The sequence below is a fragment of the Plecotus auritus genome, assembly GCF_963455305.1.
Source record: "Plecotus auritus genome assembly, chromosome: 6".
Classification (NCBI taxonomy): domain Eukaryota; kingdom Metazoa; phylum Chordata; class Mammalia; order Chiroptera; family Vespertilionidae; genus Plecotus; species Plecotus auritus.
Genome location: NC_137773.1, coordinates 114,458,600 through 114,483,528, shown reverse-complemented (window position 1 = coordinate 114,483,528; position 24,929 = coordinate 114,458,600). Strand labels below are relative to the sequence as shown.

General features: G+C 51.9%; 1 protein-coding gene across 43 annotated transcripts in view; it reads left to right on the top strand.

Moving 5' to 3' along the window:
- ANK2 (ankyrin 2) overlaps positions 1-24,929 on the top strand; it is a 376,998-nt gene that overhangs the window by 333,391 nt on the left and 18,678 nt on the right. For 22 of the 43 annotated variants that reach the window (XM_080676485.1, XM_080676447.1, XM_080676474.1 and 19 more), the window contains 8 exons: positions 672-797; positions 3,068-3,190; positions 5,644-5,676; positions 7,425-7,446; positions 10,422-16,481; positions 17,893-17,967; positions 21,175-21,306; positions 22,479-22,622. In XM_080676485.1, the coding sequence (XP_080532611.1) occupies positions 672-797; positions 3,068-3,190; positions 5,644-5,676; positions 7,425-7,446; positions 10,422-16,481; positions 17,893-17,967; positions 21,175-21,306; positions 22,479-22,622 (6,715 nt within the window). The remainder of the gene's footprint in view (positions 1-671; positions 798-3,067; positions 3,191-5,643; positions 5,677-7,424; positions 7,447-10,421; positions 16,482-17,892; positions 17,968-21,174; positions 21,307-22,478; positions 22,623-24,929) is intronic. The other 21 variants (XM_080676468.1, XM_080676469.1, XM_080676460.1 and 18 more) reach the window with 1 other exon arrangement.

Here is a 24,929-nt window from a genome sequence, read left to right as displayed (position 1 = left end):
CCGTAAATTTAAAAAAAGACCAGTCCTCATCCAGATCAGTTAGAAGGTCAAGGTCCAAAAGCAGCTCGTTTTAGTCCATCTGGGCCAGTTCTGTTGGATAGTCTCAGCATCCATCCTGAGAGGAGGCGGTAAAGGCTCTCTTACTGAGCATCACAGCGGGGAAGGAGGACTCATCCATGAAGTATGTAAGCGGTGGTAACAGTTTAGAATGCTTATCTTTCCTCATTCTGAGTAATTTTTAGTAGTAAAGACAGCAGTCAGGAAGTGTATCCTTGGTATAAATGTGAACATGAGCTACCCAGGCCTTTCTGTGTTACTCCTGCTTATTTCAGGCTTCTTCATCAGCGTGGGTGTGGATGGTGAGGTCAAGTAATGTGACTCATTGGATGTAAAAACGACCCAATCAGAAGATTGACTTTAGGATTTAAAGCTCTGTCAGTTTGGGAGTAATGTGATGCGATGTTAGAAACAAGGGCATCAGCATCAGAGGCCATCACACACCTGCAGGTCCCCTTAGGACATACTTTGTCCCCGGGGGGATAGGACATAGCAATTGAGTGATGGTTGTAGGTAGGTTTTAACATTCCAACTAGTATCACCACTTCTTTATGTAAATAACAAGTAATAACTACACTTATTATAGTCTGTGCTGCTTCTCTCTGCTTCACCAGGTGCTAGAAGGAAAACCCATCTACGTTGATTGTTTTGGCAATCTCGTGCCATTAACCAAGAGTGGCCAACATCATATATTCAGTTTTTTTGCCTTTAAAGAAAACAGACTTCCTCTCTTTGTCAAGGTAATTATCTATTGTATATGGAATTTTTATGCACATTTTATTCTACATCAAGTAAGGATTTAACTTCCTTTAGAAGGAGAGAATATTTGGTTTTCAATAATTTCTAGAGATTATTTAAACCCATATCCATAAAATTTTAAAGTTCTGGAAAACCAACCATTTTCATTTTTGAAGTTCAAATTCAACTTTAAGACTATGTTTAAGGACTAACAGCCAATTCATTAATTAGAAAAACTGGCTTTTCTTTTTCAAATTTTAAAGGAAAGTCTCTTTTTAAAGTATTGTTCCTTTTAAATCTTTGTGCTTATGTGTTTTAAATGTGTGAATTTCACCAATGAGGAGAGCAGAGGGCTCTCAAAAGGCCTAGGAGCCCACTCAACCTAATGCGAGATGACCCAGGCAGCACTATCACTGGGCGTCCTTCACACAGGCATTCAACCAACACTGCGGAGACACCTCAGTGCATCACAGAACTCCCTGTCTGTTTCAGACCATTCATCCCAAGCAGGAATTTGGTGATGATAATTACATCTCCCCTGGATTCCACGCCTAAGGAGGGACAAGCACGTATAAATGAGAGGCTTGTGAAGTAGAAAGGAAGTAATGATTCCGTTCTGCACCATCTCTCACACTCACTGTCCCATTGCCCATGAAGCATTGCACTTCTCTGGAGGTCCTGATGCCCCACCCACACAGGATAGGGCTGGGCTCCCTCAGCTTTTCCGCAGTCCAGCCTCAGGCGACTGATTCCCAAGCAGTTCATCATCACTGACCCTTTTATTACCAAACCCCTCATGGTTTCTCCCAGCACAAATCTGTTCAGCTGCTTAATGTTTTTAAAATACTTTTTTATTGATTTCAGAGAGGAAGGGAGAGGGAGAGAGAGATGGAAACATCAATGATGAGAATCATTAATCAGCTGCCTCCTGCATGCCCCCTACTGAGGATCGAGCACGAAACCCAGGCATGTGCCCTGACCCAGAATCGAACCATGACCTCCTGGTTCATAGGTTGATGTTCAACCACTGAGCCATGCAGGCCGGGCAACCTGCTTAATTTTTTAGAGCGATTGAGTTCTCCCAAGTTCTCTGCTGAGCCTCTCATGGTGACGTTGCTGGTCACCAGTTTTGCCTGATTAAAGCTGTCCTAACAGGCCACTCCATGGAGCAGTAACTGCTGAGGGCGGCAGAGCCACTGAACACAAACGGCTGTGTGATTGAACTAATATTTGATACCATTAATGTGCAAACATCATTTATAAACAACCCAATACAAAAATGGGTAGAAGACCTGAATAGACATTTCTCTGAGGAAGGTGTCCAGATGGCCAGTAAGCCCATGAAAAGATGCCTAGCAAAGTCATATTCCAACCATAGTGAGATACTGCTCTGTACCCATTAGAATAGCTGTTACCAAACAAAAACAAAAACACGGAAACTAGCATTGGTGAGGCTGTGTGAAAACTGCGGCCGATGCATTGCTGGCGGGAAATCACATGATGCAGCCCCGTGGAAAACAGTCCACCGTACTCAGAGCATGAGATCATGGCGACCACAGGATTCAGGGATTATATTCCTAGGTCTAGGCCCCAAAAAACTGAAGGCAGGTACTCGGTTACTTTCCCGCTGACATTCACAAAAGCATTGTTCACCCAAACATGGAAACATCTCGAATATCCATTTGCCTATGAATGGATAAACAAAGAGGGGTCTATACATGCCATGGAATACTATTCAGCCTTAAAAGGCAATGAAATCCTGACACATGCTACAACATGGATGGGCCTCGAAGACATGTTGGGTGAAATTAACCAGGCACAAAGGACTGACACGGTCTAAGTCCATCTCTCCAAGGTCCCAAGAAGAGGCAGGTGGAATTGAGTCCCTGGGGGCTGGGCAGAGGAGGTGGGGCAGTCCCGAGGGGACAGGTGCAGAGTTTGTACGTGGGGTGGTAAGCATGCTGCAAAATAGTGACGATTGCACAGCTTTGTGAGTGCCTAATGCCACTGAGCTGCACGCTTAAAAACGGTAAGTGGGAAAATGGAAAAGGTAAATTTTGTTATGTATATTTTACCACAATTTTTTAAAAAGCTGAATGATTTTTTAAAAAATAATTGTAAATTGTAAAAGGACATGGAGAAAAGAGCAGCCTTGAACCCTTACTCAGCATTCTCAAATGCATTGTCTGTCCCCCAGTTCTTTGGGGGAATCATCTCCTTAAAGAAGCCACATGCGTCCTGTGTGGTGACACGCATGCCTTTCTCATTCAAGGTACGAGACACGACTCAGGAACCATGCGGACGACTATCATTTATGAAGGAGCCGAAATCCACGCGAGGCCTGGTGCACCAAGCCATCTGCAACTTAAACATCACCCTGCCTGTCTACATCAAGGTATCACAGAGGCCGCTGCGTGCAGTTTGGGGGGGGATCATCTGCCTTCCATAACCATGCACAAGCAGAGGCATCACATGCTCCCACATGTAGCAGTCATTTTGGATTCCCTGTCAATTCGTGATTTTCCATGGAAGTCAGAAAAAAAGGAGTTCTACCTTATTTCATATCTAGTTCATTGTGATGAAAAATTTCTATGAACGCATATTGGATACGGAAAACAGAAACTTTTAATTTAAGATTTAACTTTTTAGACTAGTTTTTAAAAAGCAAATAACTGACTTTGTCTTCGTTATTGCTGTTATGTGCCCTCTTGGGACCACGCTGGGGCCTCTGGTACCCAAACCTTCTGGGCCCATTAGCTTTGGTTCTCCACCAGCTCATAGGTGGGTTCTAAATATTGCATGCAGAGCAACCTCATGACATTTCATCTTGTTGCCAAAATAATTACCTGTTCATTATATTTTTATTTTTTAAATATATTTTTATTGATTTCAGAGAGGAAGGGAGAGGGAAAGAGAGAGAGAAACATCAGTGATGAGAGAGAATTCATGGATTGGCTGCCTCCTGCACACCCCACACAAGAGATTGAGCCCAAAACCTGAGCATGTGCCCTGACTGGGAATCGAACATGTGACCTCCTGGTTCATAGGTCAACCACTGAGCCACACCAGTCAGGCATTACCTGTCCATTTTATAACCTGTAATGTTTAGAACTATCAAATTAGTTTTTCAACTATTTTAACATGATTAGTATACAAAATATTTCCATGTTCCAAGGAGCAGATTTGAAACATTGTTGAAAAGGAAACATTCATTAATTCCTGCCCCAGGTCCAGCTACATCTGGGTATAACTCTCCAGGCAAGCCTCTTCCAGGTGCAGATTATCTGTGATTACTCTTGCTTATATAGAAACTAGAAGCCAAAATTCATGCACTCGGGGGCAGGAGTGGGGGGTCCTTCAGCCTGGACTACTCCCTCTCACAGTCCAGGAGCCCTCAGGGAATGTCCAACTGACAGCTTAGGCCCGCTTCCCGGGGAGCGGGCCTAAGCCGTCAGTTGGACATCCTTAGTGCTTCCATGGAGGTGGGAGAGGCTCCCGCCACCGCCGCTATGCTCGCCAGCTGTGAGCCCGGCTTCTGGCTGAGCAGCGTTCCCCCTGTGGGAGCACACTGACCACCAGGGGGCAGCTCCTGCATTGAGCATCTGCCCCCTGGTGGTCAGTGTGCGTCATAGTGACTGGTTGTTCCACCATTTGGTCGATTTGCATATTAGCCTTTTATTATATAGGATATTCTTGATTACTCTGACATTCATAAAAGCATCATTTTGTGATGACAACTGAATGAATTCTATGTTGGCGATAACTTTTTTTTATTTAAAAATATTTTAACCAGTAGCCCTTCCTCATGGAAAGCCCACCCAGCCATGCCCAGTAGGCTGCAGCCACTTGTCAGTCAGTGTGTCCCAGAGGTGGGGACAGGGTGCAGAGTGACGGTGAGCCCTGGTGGAGGGAAATATATTTAAAGTCCTCAAAACAAGCACTCCACAAAACAAGCACTGCCTATACTGCTTTTTACCCACCGGTCTGTTTTTGGTAACGAATAATTCCTGTAAGGAGAGATCAGTCACGTAGAAAAGCTCATGGCATCGTGTGCAGCATTGCAACTTCTTATTTGATAAAAATAAATAAATCTGATTTTCCTATGAAGATAATGAGCTCTGGCTCTGAGGTGTGCTATGAAGAAAGCATTTACTTTATTTATTTTAATATTTTTATTGATTTTTTTAGAGAGAGAGGCAAGGAGAGAAAGAAATATCTATTGGCTGCCTCCTGCATGCCCCCTACTGGGGATTGAGCCCAAAAACCTGGGCATGTGCCCTGACCAGAATGGAACCTGCAACCTTTTGGTGCACGGAACGACGCCCCACCAACTGAGTCATGGCAAGGGCTCACTTACTTACTTTCACATATTCCAGGTCAGATGCAGGTGTTGATGCTGTAATGGTCCAAGGTGGCTTTCCGTTTAGCAGTAACGCAAAACAAAAGTATAAAGAGCCAGACAGCTGTGCGTCAGAATCTCCTGGTGTTTATAGCCCTAGAACTCCGACATGCTGCCCGTGTGTCAGGATGTTCGTCAGACGCTGCTTTGTGGTTCTCAGCCTGTCCAGCCAGTAGTGTGCCCTCCAACCCAATAAATGTCCAACTTTGAGGCTGCCGGTGACGAAGCGTCTGAAATGAGTATCTTTGTAATTTTGGTTCCTTTGTGTCTTGAGTCTCCAGACTTGTGCATTTAAATCAGCCCTTTTTAACTTGGGTGCCTATCTCCTGTGAACGGTTAGAAAATGTCAGAGTGCCCTGACTGAATGCCTCCTGTCCATGCCGGGCGGGGTCTTAACCTTTTCTCCTAAACTCTCTGCTCTTTTCCATCCCGCGTCATGTCTGGCGAAGGAGTCCGAGTCAGATCAGGAGCAGGAGGAAGAGGTAATTGTGTGACCCTGTCACTTGTTAAGGGCTGTGTGGTTGCCTGACCCCATCAGAGCACCGGTGACCTGTGTTCTCGGGCTGTGCGCCCACCGCTCTGAGCCAGCATGAGGACAGGTGTGCTTCTCTGGGAAACGTTGCCCTGTCTTTGCCATAATACCTATTTCTCTACCCACTGCTGAAGACCACACCATTATCTCGGTGGTTCTCCAAGGCTGCTGGCAGATGCCTGGAGGTCAAACTCCTTGTGGTGATAGCCCGGGGCCGTTACTTGCCTCTAACCGGCAGGTCCCCACAGCTGCCAGGTGGTTTCCAGGGCTGCCTTACCTGAGATGCCACCCGCTCAGACACTCCAGGACGTGTGCTTGGTACACGTGTCCTTGGGTCCCAGCATTTCCTCAGCTTCATTTTTGTAACACATGTGCCTTTATCTGAGTCAGGCACTGACCAAAGCTCCTCAGGCTCCTTGGTCATTTGTAAGAGTTAAAGGGGTCTTAAGGCCAGAAAGTTTGAGAACCACTGAGACCAAAACTAGGGAACATGTAGTTCACCCATCAGATGATGACAATGCCAGGGGCAGGGAGTGCGCGCGAGCCTGTGGGTGGCTCCTCCCGGTGCCCCAGCAAAGCAGGTCTATGCCTCCCACCACAGGAGAGGCAGTGCAGCTCAGAGACCGTGAAGGAGTAGCCATTTCAGTCACACCTGCTCCTACAGTTCAAGCTGGTGTATGTGTCCCTTGTAGAAACCTGAAAACGCCCCAGCGTTACCATAGAAATGAAAGAGACCACTGGGGAAGCCTTATACTTACCAAGGAACATAAGGGTCCTGTCTCTAAGATAGACAAGTGCAGTTGTTAGTAGTTGCACATAAATGTTTTCATATATACTAGTTTTATTTTTAATTTATTCTGATGGATTCGAAATGCAAAAATAGGAAGAAAAATGTAATACATGCCCTTGTCCCCACCCGCTGAACATGTAAGGCCTTATCGGTCTAGAGAAGCCCTAACTCCGCTTTTTTCATGGACACTCTGGCTGCAGGCAGGGCGGGAGGGGGTTACAGTCACCAGACACACAGGAGCCTGTGGACAGACTGAGGTCTTCTCCCTCGACTGTCCAGTTACTCTGTCTCCCATCCACATTCTTCCCGTGCCTGGTGACTCGGCCCCAGAGCTGGTGGGAGGAGGCTGCACGCCCTCCAGCCGAGCAGTGCAGTTAGGCGCCACCTAGCCACCCTCCGATGAGCTTTTCCCACACTGGACAGTTCCTATTGACTAGTCTCAGGACCTGTTCGGGCGGTCAGTGCATTCTGTCCAGGAATTGTCCTTCTGGCTTGTAATGAGTGACAGGGGCACTGTGTCCGTGGAACATGCCACCTGGCATGCGATTTGTGCTCCACTAAGTGGACACGTTGATTGCCTGTTTCCCTCTCTCCCTGGCCTTTTCCTGATAAAGGTGCATTTCTGACCCAAGTGCACCCTGGGTCCCATCTTCCCTGGAAAAACGTGAGAAAGGGCTTCCCATCCACGGTATCTAGATGAGATTAGTTCTTTCAAAGCTTGGATAAGAATCAAGGAAACTGTCATGAGGAAGTGCAGCCAAGGCTCTGTGCCCAGTGCACAGGGTCCCCCATGCACGGGGTCCCCACGCGTGTGATTATGACTTGGAGCTCAGAGCTGGGGCAGGGAGGGAGATGGGGAGAGACAAGACGCTGTTGTAACCATTCAATTTATATGTGTTTTCTTTCAGATTGATGTGACATCGGAAAAAAGTAAGATTTTTAAAAACTTAACTTTGTTTGAAAGCTGACTCAAGACATGTGAGCTAGTGGCCGTTACTAACCACTATAATCATTATGTATTATATTCTGAGTCATCATTAACATACATTTAGAAAAGCAGTTTGGCCAGTTAAATGATAGAGACATCTAACTGTGACCTAATTAGCGGAGAAGCACCGTGGTTCTCCGCTTACACGTTCATTCTCTGTAACACCCTGCTCCCTGCTGCGCCTGCTTGTTGGAGGCCCGCCCTGTCTGTCCCTCTGTTACCGCACCATCATCACCTTAGCTTTACCACCGACACGACAGCATCACTCTATGTCAGCCAGCACTGACCCCCTGAGAGCTCCTGATTCTGTGGCCACACCTGCAAAAGTGATGCTGTCTCACAGCTCACCGCTCCTCTCCGCCTCTCCCCCCCCCCCCCCCCCCCACTGTGGTGAAGCAGCTGAACGCCTGTTGTAGGGCTGGGCCCGCACTCTTGTGAGAGCTTTCCAGGAAAAGAGCCATGGGTTCAAACCGTAAAACCTCCCGGGGATTTCTAATCACAAAGCTGTGTTATGATGGAGCTCTTTTCACACAAGGATGCGGGTCCCCAAACCACCCGAGTGCAGAGAGAAGCGGTGTTCGGGCCTGCGCCCAGCCCTTGTGCCTCGCCGGAGCTGCAGCACGCCAGCCTTGTAGGTCGCCAACCTTTTCTGGCAGTTTGGGCTTCTTGTGCGGAAGAACCTAAATTTTTTAGTTTTTTAATATATTTTTATTGATTTCAGAGAGGAAGGGAGAGGGAGAGAGAGAAACATCAATGATGAGAGAGAACCATTGATTAGTTCTGCACACCCCTACTGGAGATGGAGCCCACAACCCGGGCATGTGCCTGACCAGGAATCAAACCCTGACCTGGTTCATAGGTTGACGCTCAACCACTGAGCCACGCTAGCTGGGCAATTTTTTAGGTTTTATTTATGTATTTATTTTTGCTTTTCTCCCCCATATGCTTCAGAAGAAAATCTATTTTTTTTAATGTTCATTCATTTTAAGATTCATTTTGATTAGCTACATTTCGGGGTGGTGTTTCTAAGAGGAGAAAACCTAGAGCCCTATTAATGTGGTCATCTGGCCCCAAGCAATGGCCTGAGGGCTTTTAAACAGTTATTTGAACATACAATGTAATTTACTGCTGACTTACAGAACTGCTTTTCATCGAGTCTCCTCACCCTTGTGTTAAATCAGTATTTGGGACTAGGAGACTTGAAATTCTGAATGTTTTCATTGGCTTATATTTGAGCAAATCTATATTGATACAGATTATTTTAATATATTTTTATAAATGTGTATTCACAGAGACTATCTCCTCAACAAATGCTGATTTTTTTCAAGAGAAGGCACTTTTCATTTGTTAAAAAGATGATAGGTTATATTGCCTTCATTAATTTTTTGTTTTTAAAATACATTTTAACTGATTTTAGAGAGCAAGGGAGAAGGAGAGAGAGAAACACAATGATGAGAGAGAATCATGGATCGGCTGCCTCCTGCACGCCCCACACTGGGAACCGAGCCCACAACCCGGGCTTGTGCCCTGACCGGGAATGGAACCGTGACCTCTTGGTTTATAGGTCGAGGCTCAACCCCTGAGCCACGCGAGCCAGGCAGTTTCCTTTTAAAGATATTTCACTTTGCTCTCCCACTTTACTATTCAGAACCACTGTGTCCATTTAAACGGCCAGTTTCTTTGTTTCTTGGATACAAACTGGGGATTAAAATTGAAACCAAGCATTGGGCTCAATCGTGATGAAGAAAAGCTATGACATTGCTGTAAAGCCTGTGCCCTCCCCGGCCCCCTCAGTGTTGTTACTGTTTCAAGTTTTCAAATATAGACTGATGTTTAGTTTTATTTTAGTTTAAAGATGGTTATTAAATAATATGCACCTGGGTATAAAATAGTGTCCCTGGAAGGCGCAGAGGAAGGGCCATCCTGGGCCATCCATGAGCAGGCTCTGAGCGGCTCCCCCTGCCTGGGCACCACCAGCCTCACCAGCAGCAAGTGCTTGGGCGGTGGGCGGTGACAGAGCTTCCCCACAGTGGGTCCAGCTGTCTGTCTCTTGCTGACCACCTCCTGCCTGCCTCCCCTCTTACCCACCTCCGCTTTGCATGGAAATAACTTGGCTTACACAGCTGTGCGTGTCCGTGTGCGTGTCTCCGACTGGGGTTACTATGCATCACGTTTTAACTTTGGACTCACACAGATGTTTCCTCACCATGGTTGTTTTTGTGGTTTTTCTTTCTTTTCCTTTCTTCCCCTCCTTGGTCTGTCCTGTAAGTGTCTAAACAAGGAGGCGGCTCTGAAGAAAGGGCCAGGCCTCTCCGCCCCAGACCGTGTCTCACTGTTAGGTGTGCATTTCCTTAGCTGAAAAGCCGGTTTGCAGCGGATTCAGAGACACGGGGTATAGTCATTGTGTGGCCAAACGGAGCAAGTTTCAGACTTTGTGCATTCAGAGGCGCACACTGAGCATGAGAGTGCACCGAGTTTGCTACCAACTGGCTTTCTGCCAGAGGAAATGAACTCTGCAGTTCCTGATGCTGCTTTCCTTCCTCCTGTTTATTTTTCTTTCCACATCCATCTGTGCCATCTGGACAATCTTGAGATGCCTCCATGTGCTGTCCCTACCTGTCTTTGTTGGTTTGTGACGCTGTCGGCGTGTGTGCCGATGGCTGGTTTCAGCACTGTTGTAAGTGTGGGTGTGCTGCAAGTGAGAAGTGAAGCAAGTTATTTCCTGCTCATTTTCCTTTTCAGTACCCCTTAGCCTTGCTTTGCTTTGTCTCCTGAGACCTCGTGGATCCGCCACCCCACCCATTTTATTGTCCCTCCCACCATGCCAGGAAGACCCTGTGTCCTTGGTCCTGGTTACATTTGCCAATTTCTTGTCTGATTTCCATTTTACTTCCAATGCTTTCCATGCATATCCAAGATGATGAGACAGAGTCGACAGAAACATCTGTCCTGAAAAGCCAGCTGGTCACTGAGGCCCCAGCCCTGGCGAGCCCGGACCTGCTCTCGGAAGTCTCTGAGATGAAGCAGGGCCTGCTGAAGATGAGTGCCCTGCTGACCACAGATGCAGCCGACAGGGCGGGGCCACTCAGGGACAAGGAGCCGGCTGGGCCCGCCCAGGAGGAGCCAGGGGAGCCCTTTGAAATCGTGGAGAAAGTGAAGGAGGACTTAGAGAAGGTGAACGAGATCCTGAGGAGGGGGTGCTCGGAGGGGGAAGGCCGTGAGCCGGGGCCCCAGCTGGAGAGGGAGCTGCCGGACGAGGAGTGGGTAGTTGTCAGTGACGAGGAGATAGCAGAGGCCAAGCAGAGGGCACCCCTGGAGGTCCTCGAGGTCCCGTGTGTGGAAGTTAGACTAGCGAGGGAGACCCCAGCTCAGGGACAGAAGGATGCCACGGGGCTGGTAAACTACCTCATTGAGGACCTGAGCTCCTACGTGGCCTCTCCCAAAGGGGCCCCGCAGCCAGGGCACCGTGTGGCCGGGGACCGGCATGCTAGGAGCCAAGGGAAGGATGTTCCCCGAGATGGGACGCAGAGGACGCAGAAAGAGCACAAGCCGGGCCTGGGCATGAAGAAGCCAGTGCGAAGGAAGCTGGCAGAAAACCTGGAGCAGAAAGAGGAGGGTTCCCAGGCCGGCACAGTGGAGCTGGGGCTGAGAAAGGGCCGTTCAGAGGAATCCATGGCGGAGGACACGGAGTTAGCTCCTGAGCCGCTGCCCGTGGGAAAGGCCACGTCTCCGCTGGTGGAAGAGACACCCATCGGCTCCATCAAGGACAAAGTGAAGGCCCTTCAGAAGCGGGTGGAAGATGAGCAGAAAGGTCGAAGCAAATTGCCCATCAGAGTCAAGGGCAGAGAGGAGGTGCCCCGGAGGGCCAGCCCCAGGCTGCCACCAGCCGCCTCACCCCCCCTGAAGTCCGACAGGCGGGCACCTGCCCCCCCATCCTCCAAGGCAGACAGACACTCTTCCCTCACCGCCTCCGCCAAGTCTGACAGGCATCCTCCCACATCACCACCGAGTAAAACAGACAAACACTCGCCCGTGTCTCCCTCAACAAAAAACGACAGACACTCGCCTGTGTCTCCCTCAACGAAAACTGACAGACACTCACCCGTGTCTCCTTCAGTGAAAAATGACAGACACTCACCCACCTCTTCCGCAACAAAAACCGACAGACACTCCCCTGCATCCTTGTCAGGTAAAAACGGGAAACGCTCACCTGTGTCACCTTCAGGTAGAACAGACAGACACCCACCTGTGTCGCCATCAGGAAGGACGGATAAACATCCACCTGCATCGCCTGGGCGGACAGACAAGCGCCTGCCCATGTCACCAGCAGCCAGAACGGAAAAGCACCCACCAGGGCCAGCCCCTGGGAAAGCTGAGAAGCGCCTCTTGGTGTCCCCGTCTGGGAAAACAGCAAAGGCAGCCCCCGTGTCCCCCACCTCAAGAACCGAGCGCATTGAGGAGACCATGTCTGTCCGGGAGTTGATGCAGGCCTTTCAGTCAGGTCAGGACCCGTCCAAACACAAGGCTGGACTCTTTGAGCACAAATCCCCCAAACCAAAGCAGCCGCAGGAAAAGGGCAAGGCTCGGGCAGAGAAAGAAAAGGGGCAGGTGCCAGCCCAGAGAGAGACACAGAAAACTGAGAGTCTGCCCCCCCAGTCAGGCCAGAGGTTCCTGGGAGTTGTGTCCACAGGTGCCTCAGGGCCGAGAGAAGATGCCACTGGAGGGAAGGAGCTGGTGTCTGGCCACAGGGTGCCGCCACCTGTGGGGCAGGCCCTCGGGGAGGAGCTGGATGAGCGGGGCAATGGGGACCCCCAGATCAGCCCCGACCGCAGAACCTCCACTGACTTCTCAGAGGTTATTAAGCAGGAGCTGGAGGACAATGCTCGGTACCAGCAGTTCTGCCACCGGGAGGAGCCGGAGCCGGCGGAGGTGCAGTTGGTCCTGGAGCAGGTGCTCACCAGCCCCTTCCCCAGGGCCTTCCAGCCGGAGCCAGATAGCGGAGAACTGCTCCCGGGCCTGGCCTTCCGCCTGGACGGCAGCTGGGAGAACCTGCGGCAGGAGGGGGCAATGGGGTCCCCTTGTGGCAGCCTGATGGAGGGGACCCCCCAGGCCAGCTCAGAGGAGAGCTACAAGCACGAGGGCCTGGCCGAGACCCCTGAGACCAGCCCAGAGAGCCTTTCTTTCTCACCAAAGCAGAGCCAGGAGCAACTTGGGGAGCCCAGTGAAACCACCCCCTTAGAAACAGACATTCATTCGGGTGAAGAACGGTCCTCCACTAAAGACACTCCCGATGGTGCTGGAGAGCCTAGAGTGGCTGTCAACAGGGGCTCTGAGCCCACGGCCAGGGGTGTGAAGGAGGCCACCCCGGACCTTCCCAGAGAGACGGGCCCCACCCCCGGGGGTGGCGACCTGGGCTGCTGTGCTGTGTCCCCCGCGAAGAAGGTGCCTGTCCGTCTGACTGAGGACATGCCCTATGAGGACGGTCCACCTGCCCACGAGACACGAACTGAGCCCCGAGCTCAGAGACCCACAAGCCCCAAGCCCTCACCGCCTGAAGCCCCTGTGAGGACTGGCCAGGCCCAGGCAGCCCCCCGCAGCCCCCCAGGCCTGGAGCTGCCCCTCCGTCAGCCAGACACTGAGGTCCTCAGCCCCGGGGCCGACGAGTCCCTGGCGGTGAGCCACCAGGACTCCCTGGAGGCCAGCCCTGTGCTGGAGGACAACTCCTCCCACAAAACCCCAGACTCCCTGGAGCCTAGCCCCCTCCGGGAGTCTCCATGCCGGGACTCCCTGGAGGGCAGCCCCGTGGAGCCAAAGGTGAAGGCTGGCGTCTTCCCCGGCCACTCTCCTCTCCCGGCCGCTGTTACCAGAGCAGAGCTCCTCGCCGAGGGGGCCTCTGTGCGGGCCCGGCTGCTCCGCGACCCTGACGGTAGCGCCGAGGACGACAGTCTTGAGCAGACATCCCTTGTGGAGAGCTCAGGGAAGAGCCCCCTGTCCCCCGACACCCCCAGCTCCGAAGAAATCAGCTACGAGGTCACCCCCAAGGCCTCAGATGCAAGCCTCCCCAAACCAGCTGTGATTCATGAATGCGCCGAGGAGGACATGGAAAACGGGGAGAGAAAGAGGTTCACGCCTGAGGAGGAGATGTTTAAAATGGTCGCCAAGATCAAGACCTTTGACGAGCTTGAGTTAGAAGCCAAGCAGAAGAGGGGCCACCGGAGAGAGCCCGAGCCCGAGGGCTCTTCCTCCTCCTCCCTGCCCGACACTGAGCGTCCGGCTGATGTGGGCGGGCCGCTGCATGGGCAGCACACGGAGGACAGGCGTGATGTCCCTGTGGTGGTGACTGCCACCAGCAGAACGACATCTTCCTCCTCAGAGAGCGAGCCGGAGCTGAGGCTGCCGAGAGCAGGTGCTGACCCGGGCCTGCTCCTAGAGCCAGTCATCCATGTGCAGCCGCCGTCCCCACTCCCGTCCAGCGTGGACTCCAGCTCCAGCCCCGAGGAAATGCCCTTCCAACTGACGGCCTCCAAGCAGTACACATTTAGGGTGAGCGAGGATGCTGAGGGGCCCGGGGAGTCAGGAGAAGCGTGCACATCTCATCTGCCTGAAGGCAGCCAGGTGGGTCCCCCCGGGGGCCAGGACCTGGTTTCCGATGGCCTGAACAGAGATGCTGACCAACCCCAACTCTGCACGGGCCTTGGGTGTGAAGCGGGGAGCCCAGGCAGCTTGGCCTCACCCAGCCCCTCAGGTCCCAGTGGCGCTCCCCATGCTGAGGTCTGCGAGGAGCTGGCTGGCTGGAAGGAGCCATCAGCCCCGCAGGCCCTGGAGGAGAAGGACTCAGAAGGAGAGGAGCGCCACGTGTCTGCAGTAGCATCTCCAGGAGCTGTGCTCCCCAGCGAAGGCTCTTCATCTCTGCCCCCTGGGCCTGGTGGTCCACCATCTGAAGGAAAAGGGTCAGATGAAGACATCGTCTCTGCATCTCCCACCACAGAAACAGAGGCCACAGGACCCGGCCACACTCCCAAGAGGCTCCCCAGGGCCTGTCCCATGCTCACCGCCGTCATCACCACTCACACAGATACACTGTCCACGGACAGTCCAGGTTCTGACCGAGCCGAGACTGAGGACATCTGTGACCTTCAGATCACCAGCCCGTATGAAAACGTTCCTCCCCAGTCTTTTTTCTCCAGCAAAGAAAGCAAAACCCAGACAGAGGCGAGACACATGAGTTTTCACTCGGCAGAAGTGTATTCTCTGACCATCATGTCCTCTGCGGAAGGTGTGGCGGAGGCCAGCTCCTCCCATGCAGCTGTGTCAAGCAGAGAGTTCAGTTTTGAGGGCCAGAGCATGGAGGTGGAATCCACGCAAGAAAGCACCTCGTGGGAGACGCAGTCGGATGGCGCCCCTGTGTCCATAGGGCCCCTGCGGCCCTGCACCTCTGCGGTCCCCGGCGAGCATGTGAGCACAGTTGTCATCACCACCAGCCACGTGGACTCCGATTCCTGGAGCGAGATCCGTGAGGATGATGAAGCCTTCGAGGCCCGCGTGAAGGAGGAGGAGCAGAAGGTGTTCGGTCTGATGGCAGAAAGGCAATCCCAGGGCACCACCCCAGACACCACGCCTGCCCGGACCCCCACCGAAGAGGGGACCCCAACCGGTGACCAGAACCCGTTCCTGTTTCAGGAGGGCAAGTTGTTTGAGATGACCCGGAGCGGCGCCATCGACATGACCAAGAGGTCCTATGCGGATGACGGTTTTCACTTCTTCCAAATTGGGCAGGAGTCCAGGGAGGAGACCATCTCTGAGGACGTGGCAGGAGGTGGGGCTGCCGCCGAGCCCTCAGTGCCAGAGATACCGGCTCCGTCACTGGCACTTTCAGAATCAAAAGACACAGATGAGGCTGACTTGCTCCCCGATGACCTGAGTGAGGAGGGAGAGGGAACCCCGGCTTCGGATGGTCACTTTCGCTCCCCAACAGGGATCCCAGCCTCTGTGGACATGTTGGTTGCCTCTCTGGGCGCCGAGGACCTGCCCCCTGTGACCGGGGGCGTCATGCCTCCTCTGCCTGCTGTCCAGGTCCTGACAGACGTCGCCACAGTCACTGGGTCCGGATTCTCAGGACAGGACAGTGGCTCTCCTGACTCCTCCCCAGAGGAGCAGAAGTCAGTCATTGAGATCCCCACGGCAGCCACAGAGAGCGTGCCTCCTTCTGAGAGCCAGTCCCAGGTCCTGGTCAGGCCCAGGCCCCCTGCCATCCCCGCCCCGACCCCTGCAGAGGAGAGCCTGCTGCCCAGCCCAAGCGAAGAGAGGAGAGAGCAGGAGACAAAGCCCAAGTCTAAAATCCCCGTGAAGGCACTTCCCCAAGCAGCTGGGCTGCAGCCTTTGCATCTGAACTCCTCTCTGCAGAAGATAGGGCCGCCTCAGGGACAGGATGCGCCAGGCAGGGCTGCAGATGACAGGGCCACCTCTGAATCAGATGCCAATCCTTTGGACTCAAAGACCAAAAGTCCAGCAAAAGCTCCAAGCTGTGCTGAGGCCGAAGCAGAAAGCGGGGAGTGGGCAGAGGAGTTCCCGCTTGAGTCAGAGGCCGCAGCCTCGAGACCCAAGGTGTTTGCCTCCCGCCTGCCGGTGAAGAGCAGAGGTGCCCCATCTTCCTACAGGGGTGCCCCAAGCCCCACCCGGGAGAGCAGGGAGCACTTCCTTGACCTTTACAGGGACTCCATAGAATTCCTCGAGGAAATTAGCAATGAGGCGTCCAAGCTAGTGGACAGACTCAGCCAGGCAGAGAGGGAGCAGGAGGCAGTCTCCGATGACGAGAGCAGTAGTGCCCTGGACGCCTCGGTGATCGAGAGCCTGCCACCTGCCGAGCCCGAGCGCTTGGGCCCTGAGGACATCTTTGACACCAGGCCCATCTGGGATGAGTCCATTGAGACTCTGATTGAGCGCATCCCCGATGAGAGTGGCCATGACCCCACTGAAGGTATTGCCCTCCGGGGCTCCCTGGGCCCCGCATGTCATGAGCCCCGTGTTGCTGTGCCATTTGTCTGTTTCCTTTGGTGGTTCGAGTCTCATTTTCTTTAAGCTTTCTGCAGTGGCTCCTGTGTTTGTGTGAGCCCTTGGTGTTGTGTGCTTTCTCTGTACGCTCTTGTCTGTGAAAACAATCTCAAGATTGAGCCATGAGAATGCTTATGGGAACGTGACCACATGGGCCATGGCCATACCTTGTCCAGCCGCTGCACGCAAGCCGCACCCGCAGGGAGTTTTGTTGCTCTGCAGGGCCGGGCCCAGCCCCCAGCCAAGCACTCCTGCTCTTGCACCGAAGTGTACTGGGTTTGTTTTGTATTATTCGGATCCGTGGCTTTTCTAACCTTTTTGTACTTGAAAATAATTGACACTTAATTTTTGTCATCATTAGGATGGCCTTTGCTCAAGAGGATTTCACATAGGAAATTACAATTTTGTGGATCTGTTTTTGATTCAGAGAGGTTGGATTTCAGACACCACTGGTCACATTTTCACAAACCAACATAAGGTAAACGGTGCTTCTCGTTGATGCAGCCACGATTGGAAGCAGCAGACAACAAAACTCCAGCTGTGCATGACTTAGTGGACTGTGAGGGGCCGATGGTTCTGAGTTATAACCATGGAAACCATAGATGGTGCTGAGAAGTGGCCCCAGAGCTTCCGGAATCTCTGCAATAAAGACTAGGACTCTTAAATTTGTGTGATAGGGAGTGTTACAACACCATGATCTAAAATGCTGCCCATCCGTTAATGGGGGTTAAACATGAATGGAACATCATAGTTTGTGGGGGTAATGTAAGAGCTTACTTATGGGTAAGCAGACAAAAACTTTGCCCAAAAGACATACATGCAAACATGTCCCTCACTGCTCTCCCCCAGGGTCACCAAGGCCAAGGCAGGTGTGGTTTCTGGCCAGACAAGTCTCGGTCTCTTGTGACCCTTGGGTGGGAGGGACCTGTGCTGCCGGAAGCAAGGGGAGGCCCTGACCAGTCACTCCATGCCTGCAGCCCAGTTACGAGCTTGTGGGCATCGGCAAGGGAGGTGATTGTTTTCTGGTGGGCAGTGTTCTTGGGTCATTGGAAAGGGGAGCCTGACGATGGCTAGAAATCACAGCTTACAGCATCAGTGCAGGGACTGGTCTTGATTGAAGAGATTGGAAGCACGTGGTTTCCATGATGTCTCAGATTTCCTCCCCATTCCATTCCAGAAACCAGGCAAACACACACTTCACGTGATGTAAAGGGTAATAGCGTGATTGTGCGACCATCGACTATTTGCACAAGTGACTTCCTCTCTGTGGATGGTCAGTGCGGGGGTCCTCTCCCGGCACAGACAGCCATGGCCATTCTGTTCTTGACCTTGTGCAGATCAGCAGGATGCACAGGAGCGGATGGAGGAGCGGCTGGCCTACATCGCCGACCACCTGGGCTTCAGCTGGACAGGTAACACGAGCGGCCCACTTTCCAATAAAGCCTGCTTGTTGTGAATGACAGGGTTGCATCAGCCAAGTGTCATGAACAATGAGAAAGGTCTCCTTTTTCTTCCCTTGAGGAAGACCCGGAGGAACAGCGAAAGAATACACTGCAGATTAGGAAACCGGGGCGCTCGTGAACCCGTCCTGGGAACTGGGGCAGGCCTCTCACCGCCTCTAGTACTCAGGACAATAGGAGGTTATGGGAGATTCTAAGAATGTACCAGCCCCACAACACTCCTTTGGGAACTGTGGGTACCTAAACTTTGGGGAGATGGCTGATTTTCAAAACCATTGCTAGCTGTCATCCTACTGTTTCATGTGAGACTTACCAGGGCTCCTTGTTTTAGACGCTGTCTCTCAGGGGTCTTTGTGGAGAACAGTGCTGACGTTGGCTTTGGATGAATGCTGAGATGCATGTGGCTAAGATGCATGGACTCTGAGAAATAGGAATGCTTGAGAGTAGGAATTAAAATACATGTTCAATAACTTACTGAGGAAAAGTGAATTCTAAGCTCCATGTGATTTACAAATCAGGGTTCCCTCTCACCTCACCTGGGCTGGACACGTTAAAGCTAGATGGTCAGCCTCTGGCTTTCTTTTATTTCTTTTCCTTTTTTCGGTCTGACTTCCTCTTGTATCACCTGTGACTACCTGATTGAAACAAATGTTTGTTTTTAAGTTTCTTAAAGATTTGGTGATGAATAGGAGTCCAAAATCCCCATACCAAAGATAATCAATAAGGTGCAATAAATGCCTTGAAGCAGGAAGAATAGCCATTTTCTTTAAAAATTGATCAACACCATCCAGAACTGAAATATCATTGCTGACATGTACACATAGGATCTGTTTGACATTGAAATTGGGACTCAAAAGAACTGTTGGCCCAGAAAGAAACTCACTACAGACTGATTCATTTGCTTCTTAGCATAACCATTATTGCTTGTCTTATTTTCAGTTCTTATAAGTGTATTTCTAGTATCACAAGATCTCACTCATCTAGGGGAAATAATGAACAACATAAACTGATGAACAAAAACAGACCCGGAGACAGGGAAGCATCGATCAGACTGTCAAACCTCAGGGAAGGTTGGGGAGAGTGGGGGTAAGGAGGAGAAATCAACCAAAGGACTTGTATGCATGCATATAAGCCTAACCAGTGGTCACGGACAACAGGGGGGTGGGGGCATGCGTGGGGAGGGGTTCAGGAGGGGAATGGGGGATGAGCACAAATATGTGATACCTTAATCAATAAAGAAATTTTAAAAATAAGTAAATTATGTTTCTTCCTCCCCCAGCTTCATCCCCCTACCCCCACCCCAGAAAAAAAAGAAAAATAGTGTTTCTAGTTTCTGAGCTTCTAAAATATTTTGTTTTCTCTCCGTGTTTTGAGATGTAAACAAAGGATTTCTGCTATACATAGGTGCGTTCTTTCAAAAATGGGTATTTGTATTCCAATTACAAATAAAAGTAATAGTTAAGAGCTAAAAAAAAAATAAAAATAAAAATTGATAAAATTTATTTAATTGAGGAATTCAGAGGAAGGAAGGACAGCAAATATCCCTGGTTGACTTATTGAGTAGGTAACATTCAGAATTACTTTATTTTGTTTTCTTCTTCTTCTTTTTTTGTTGTTGTTGTTAATCCTCACCAGAGGATATTTTTCCATTGATTTTGGAGAGAGAGGGAGGGAGGGAGTGGGGAGAGAGAGAGAGGGAAACATGGATGTGAGAGAGACACAGTTGCTTGCCTCCCGCAAGCAGCGGACTGGGACCAGGGATCAAACCTGCAACCCACGTAGGTGCCCTTGAGTAGGAATCGAACCTGTGACCCTTTGGTCCATGGGCCAACACTCTAACCACTGAGCAACACCAGCCAGGGCTATTTTGTTTCTTAGATTTATATGTACATACATATTAAATGTAATATCGTTAGACATATTGAAAAGTAAGACCCTACAACCATACACGGTGGTATGAAAATGAAAAGTAAAAAAGTCTCTTACCTACATCTGGTCCTCTGACCTCATGCCCCAAAGGTCACTGCTGGGACATCTTCATGCATTCAGAAAACATGCAGTGCTCACATGTATGCCTCTTAAAAAGAAGCAAATTTTACTTAAATCGCATAAATATCCATCATCAGAGATGAGCATCCAGCTCGTCCTTTTAAATGACCATTTAATTCTGCTGTGGAGGTGCCGTAACTGCCAGTGGTCTTCACTGCTGGGCATGTGGTTGTGTTTTGCTAATGTGATCAGTATGTGTGCACTGGGATATTTTTGTGAGCATAGCTGGAGGGCACATGCTGGGAGCAGAATTGTTGGGTAAAGGGTGTGTGTGTGTGTATGAATGTATTTCCACTGATTTCAGAGGGAAGGGAGAGATAGAAATGTCAGTGATGAGACAGAATCATTGATGGGCTGCCTCCTGCATGCGCACCCCGCCCCCGCCCCACACATACACCCACTGAGGATCCAGCCTGCAACCCAGGTATGTGCCCTGACCGGGAATTAAACCGTGATCTGCTGGTTCATAGGTCAATGCCCAATCAGCTGGGCTACATTTTTAATTCTGAAAGATATTGGCACATTGCCCTTCCAAGCAGACCTCTCATTTGCACATGCACACCTCACAGAGCACAGGCATCCACGCAGAATGTCAGTATAGACCAGGGCAAGTCTTCCTAGACCGTTACTTACACGACATCAAATCAGAGAAAAGAATTTATTCAGCCGCCGTCATGCAGCCACAACCAGTGTTTACCCAAGTGAAATGCTGAGAACAGGAATTATAGTGCTTAAGACGTCTGTCACCGAATGATGACAAGGGTGAGAAATGGTCCATGTCTCCTGTTTCAGTGGGTTATTTCCCATTGTGTTGGTTAAGAGTAAGAGTCGGTACTAATGGTCTCATGTGCATTTTGGAATTAAACGGGACCACATTACACTTACTTTTTCACCATAGCCTCAAACCTACTATTTCTACCAGGACGGTGAACAATTCTAGATGCAGCTTTAAGGAAAGTCTATAACTAGCGTTAGAAGAGCAAAGGTGTGTGTGCCTCATGCTCCTGCGTGGGGACAGTGGTCCTGTCACGTGCAGTATGGAGAGAGCCCCCTGCCCAGAACCCGGCAGGCGTAGGGGCGCTAGCTCTGAGACAGCGGCATCTCTTCCAGAATTGGCCAGAGAGCTGGACTTCTCTGAGGAGCAGATCCACCAGATTCGGGTGGAGAACCCCAACTCCCTGCAGGACCAGAGTCACGCGCTGCTGAAGTATTGGCTGGAGCGGGACGGGAAGCTCGCCACTGGTAGGTGGGCTCGGGCAGGACAGGCTGGGGGTGCAGCAGGACATGTCCCACACATGCCTTCTTGCCCTTCAGTCGGGTCACATGATAGGTGCGGAGTACGGCTGCCACCCACAAGAACATGCGCAACGTTTCTAAAATCTCCTAAGACCCCTGCACTGGGTTCCTGTGGCCAGCACCACTGGACCGGGGCGGGGGGCACGGGGTGGGAGAGCGTGGCAACCCAGGCTGCTAGCAGGGATATTACTTGTTAAAATATACTCTATTGATTACAGAGAGAAAGGCAATGGAGAGAGAGAGAGAGAGAGAGAGAAACATCAATGATGAGAGAGAATCATTGATAGGCTGCCTCCTGCACGCCCTACACTGTGGATCGAGCTCACAACCCAGGCATGTGCCCTGACCGGGAATCGAACCATGACCTCCTGGTTCCTAGGTCGATGCTCAACCACTGAGCAACACCAGCCGGGCAGGAATGTTATTAAAGTCCTGCATTTTCTAAACACCTAAACATTAACAGTTGTGTTAATGTTTATGTTTTATTGGTAGTGACTACCTCCTGCTCCTCCTTCCTGTACTGCTAAATAACTTACATGGGTGGGGGGTGTGAAGCAGATACTCTCCCAGTGCTGTGTGTGACCATCTGACCTCGGCGATCACATACACTTCCCACCCTCACTTGTCTCAGGGGCCGCTTCCCGGAGCGTCTCCAGAGCTCCAGCCAGAGTCCCCCTTATTCACCTCCATCTCCGTGTACCTCCACTTCTCACCATCTGGGTGCCTTTGCAGGACTTCACCAACAAAAAGAGAGGGAACCAGTTCCCTCGGGCGGACTTGACTTTCAGAGAGCCAGCAAACGCTTTTCTTGTGATGAGTATATCCCATGCCATAGGTGGGATGTGCTTATACTGAAAAAGTCTTTGGTTTTTATCTTAAGTTCAGAATTGACAGGGGGTCCTGTCCTTTACCTGGCAGTTCTGTGAGGGCTGTGCCCAGGCTGGCTCACACATTTTCTGCTTATCTGTTGTTTATCTTTTTGCTTATTTTTACAAATAACTTTATTTGGGCTTGCTGTTTCCTGTACAAATACCAACATTTTAGTAAGACAGCTAAATGAAGGTTGTTTTTAAAAGAGCAAACTCACATGCAATACATGCTTTTCTTTCCTATCCCAGACACCAGTCTCATTGAATGCCTCACCAAGATCAACCGCATGGACATTGTGCATCTCCTAGAGACCAACACGGAGCCACTCCTGGAACGCGCCAGCCATAGCTACGCCGAGATAGAGCAGACTATCACGCTGGACCACAGCGAAGGTCAGGCAGTGTGCGTGTGTGCCTGCGTGTGCCTGCGTGTGCCTGCATGACTAATTCAAGCAGCTGGGCTACTCTCTTGTCTAAGGGAGGGGCTCGCTGTGGGTGCTGACATGTTCTCCTTGCTGCCCTGAGGCCTCCCTGCCCATTGGAAGGTGCCCATGCTATTCATTCCTTGTTAATTCATTAGAGTCTCAGCTTGGCTATAAGGCAACACAAACTGTGGCTTAAAGCAGATGTTTTCCTCTGTCCTGGAGACAGGAAGTCCGGGGGGATGCCTCCTCCCGCTGTGCCCCCCTCACCCTTCTCAGGCAGGAACCCCCTCAGGCTCACCTCAGCACCCCCTCCCTCCCAACAGCCACCTGCTGGCCACCACCTTGGGACTGGGTTTCAACATGGCTTTTAAGGAGACAGACATTCTGTCCACCAGGCTGTAGACTGGGATGACACCTCAGTGCTTCACCTCAGTTCCACGTCTTTCCCACCAGCTCAGCTGCCACATCTATGCTGTGCCCACGAGACTGTGCCAGTCTCCGTGGACCCACGACTGCCCTCTCCTGGAGAAGCGCTACCCTGACTTCATCTTCTGCTCCTCCAGACCAACCATGATTCAGACCCACTAGGACCTCTGGCATCAAAGTCCCTAGTTTATTCACATCTCTAGGCAGCTCACTCTGCCCCCCTCTCCTCTCTTTCCACCCTCTCTCTGCCACCGCTCCTCTCTGTCCCCCTCTCTTCTCTGCCCCCTATCCTCTCTGTCTTCCCTCTCCTCTCAGCCCCCCCCCCGCCTCTCTGTCCCCCTCTCTTCTCTGCATGCTCTCCTCTCTGCCCCCCTCTCCTCTCTTTCCACCCTCTCCTCTCTGCCCCCCCTACTCTCTGCGCCCCTCCTCTCTGTCCCCCTCCTCTCTGTCCCCCTCTCTTCTCTGCCCCCTCTCCTCTCCGTCCTCCCTCTCCTCTCTGCCCCCTCTCCTCTCTGTCCTCCCTCTCCTCTCGGCCCCCTCTCCTCTCTGCCCTCCCTCTCCTCTCTGCCCCCTCTCCTCTCTGCCCCCTCTCTTCTTTGTCCTCCCTCTCCTCTCGGCCCCCTCTCCTCTCTGCCCTCCCTCTCCTCTCTGCCCCCTCTCCTCTCTGCCCCCTCTCTTCTTTGTCCTCCCTCTCCTCTCTGCCTGCTCTCCTCTCTGTCCTCCCTCTCCTCTCTGCCCCCCTCTCCTCTCTGTCCTCCCTCTCCTCTCTGCCCCCCTCTCCTCTCTGCCCTCCCTCTCCTCTCTGCCCCCTCTCCTCTCTGCCCCCTCTCTTCTTTGTCCTCCCTCTCCTCACTGCCTCCTCTCCTCTCTGCCCTCCCTCTCCTCTCTGCCCCCTCTCCTCTCCGTCCTCCCTCTCCTCTCTGCCCCCTCTCCTCTCCGTCCTCCCTCTCCTCTCTGCCCCCTCTCCTCTCTGCCCTCCCTCTCCTCTCTGCCCCCCTCTCCTCTCTGTCCTCCCTCTCCTCTCTGCCCTCCCTCTCCTCTCTGCCCCCCTCTCCTCTCTGTCCTCCCTCTCCTCTCTGCCCCCGTCTCCTCTCAGCCCTTCCTCTCCTCTCTGCCTCCCTCTCCTCTCTGCCCTCCCTCTCCTCTCTGCACCCCTCTCCTCTCTGCCCTCCCTCTCCTCTCTGCCCTCCCTCTCCTCTCTGCCCCCTCTCCTCTCTGCCCCCTCTCTTCTTTGTGCTCCCTCTCCTCTCTGCCTCCTCTACTCTGTCCTCCCTCTCCTCTCTGCCCCCTCTCCTCTCCGTCCTCCCTCTCCTCTCTGCCCCCTCTCCTCTCCGTCCTCCCTCTCCTCTCTGCCCCCTCTCCTCTCTGTCCTCCCTCTCCTCTCTGTCCTCCCTCTCCTCTCTGTCCTCCCTCTCCTCTCTGCCCCCTCTCCTCTCTGCCCCCCTCTCCTCTCTGCCCTCCCTCTCCTCTCTGCCCTCCCTCTCCTCTCTGTCCTCCCTCTCCTCTCTGCCCCCTCTCCTCTCTGCCCCCCTCTCCTCTCTGCCCTCCCTCTCATCTCTGCCCTCCCTCTCCTCTCTGCCCCCCTCTCCTCTCTGTCCTCCCTCTCCTCTCTGCCCTCTCTTCTTTGTCCTCCCTCTCCTCTCTGCCTCCTCTCCTCTCTGTCCTCCCTCTCCTCTCTGCCCTCCCTCTCCTCTCTGCCCCCTCTCCTCTCTGCCCCCTCTATGTCCCCCCTCTCCTCTCTGCCCCCTCTCCTCTCTGCCCCCTCTCTGCCCTCCCTCTCCTCTCTGCCCCCTCTCCTCTTTGCCCCCTCTCTGTCCCCCCTCTCCTCTCTGCCCCCTCTCCTCTCTGC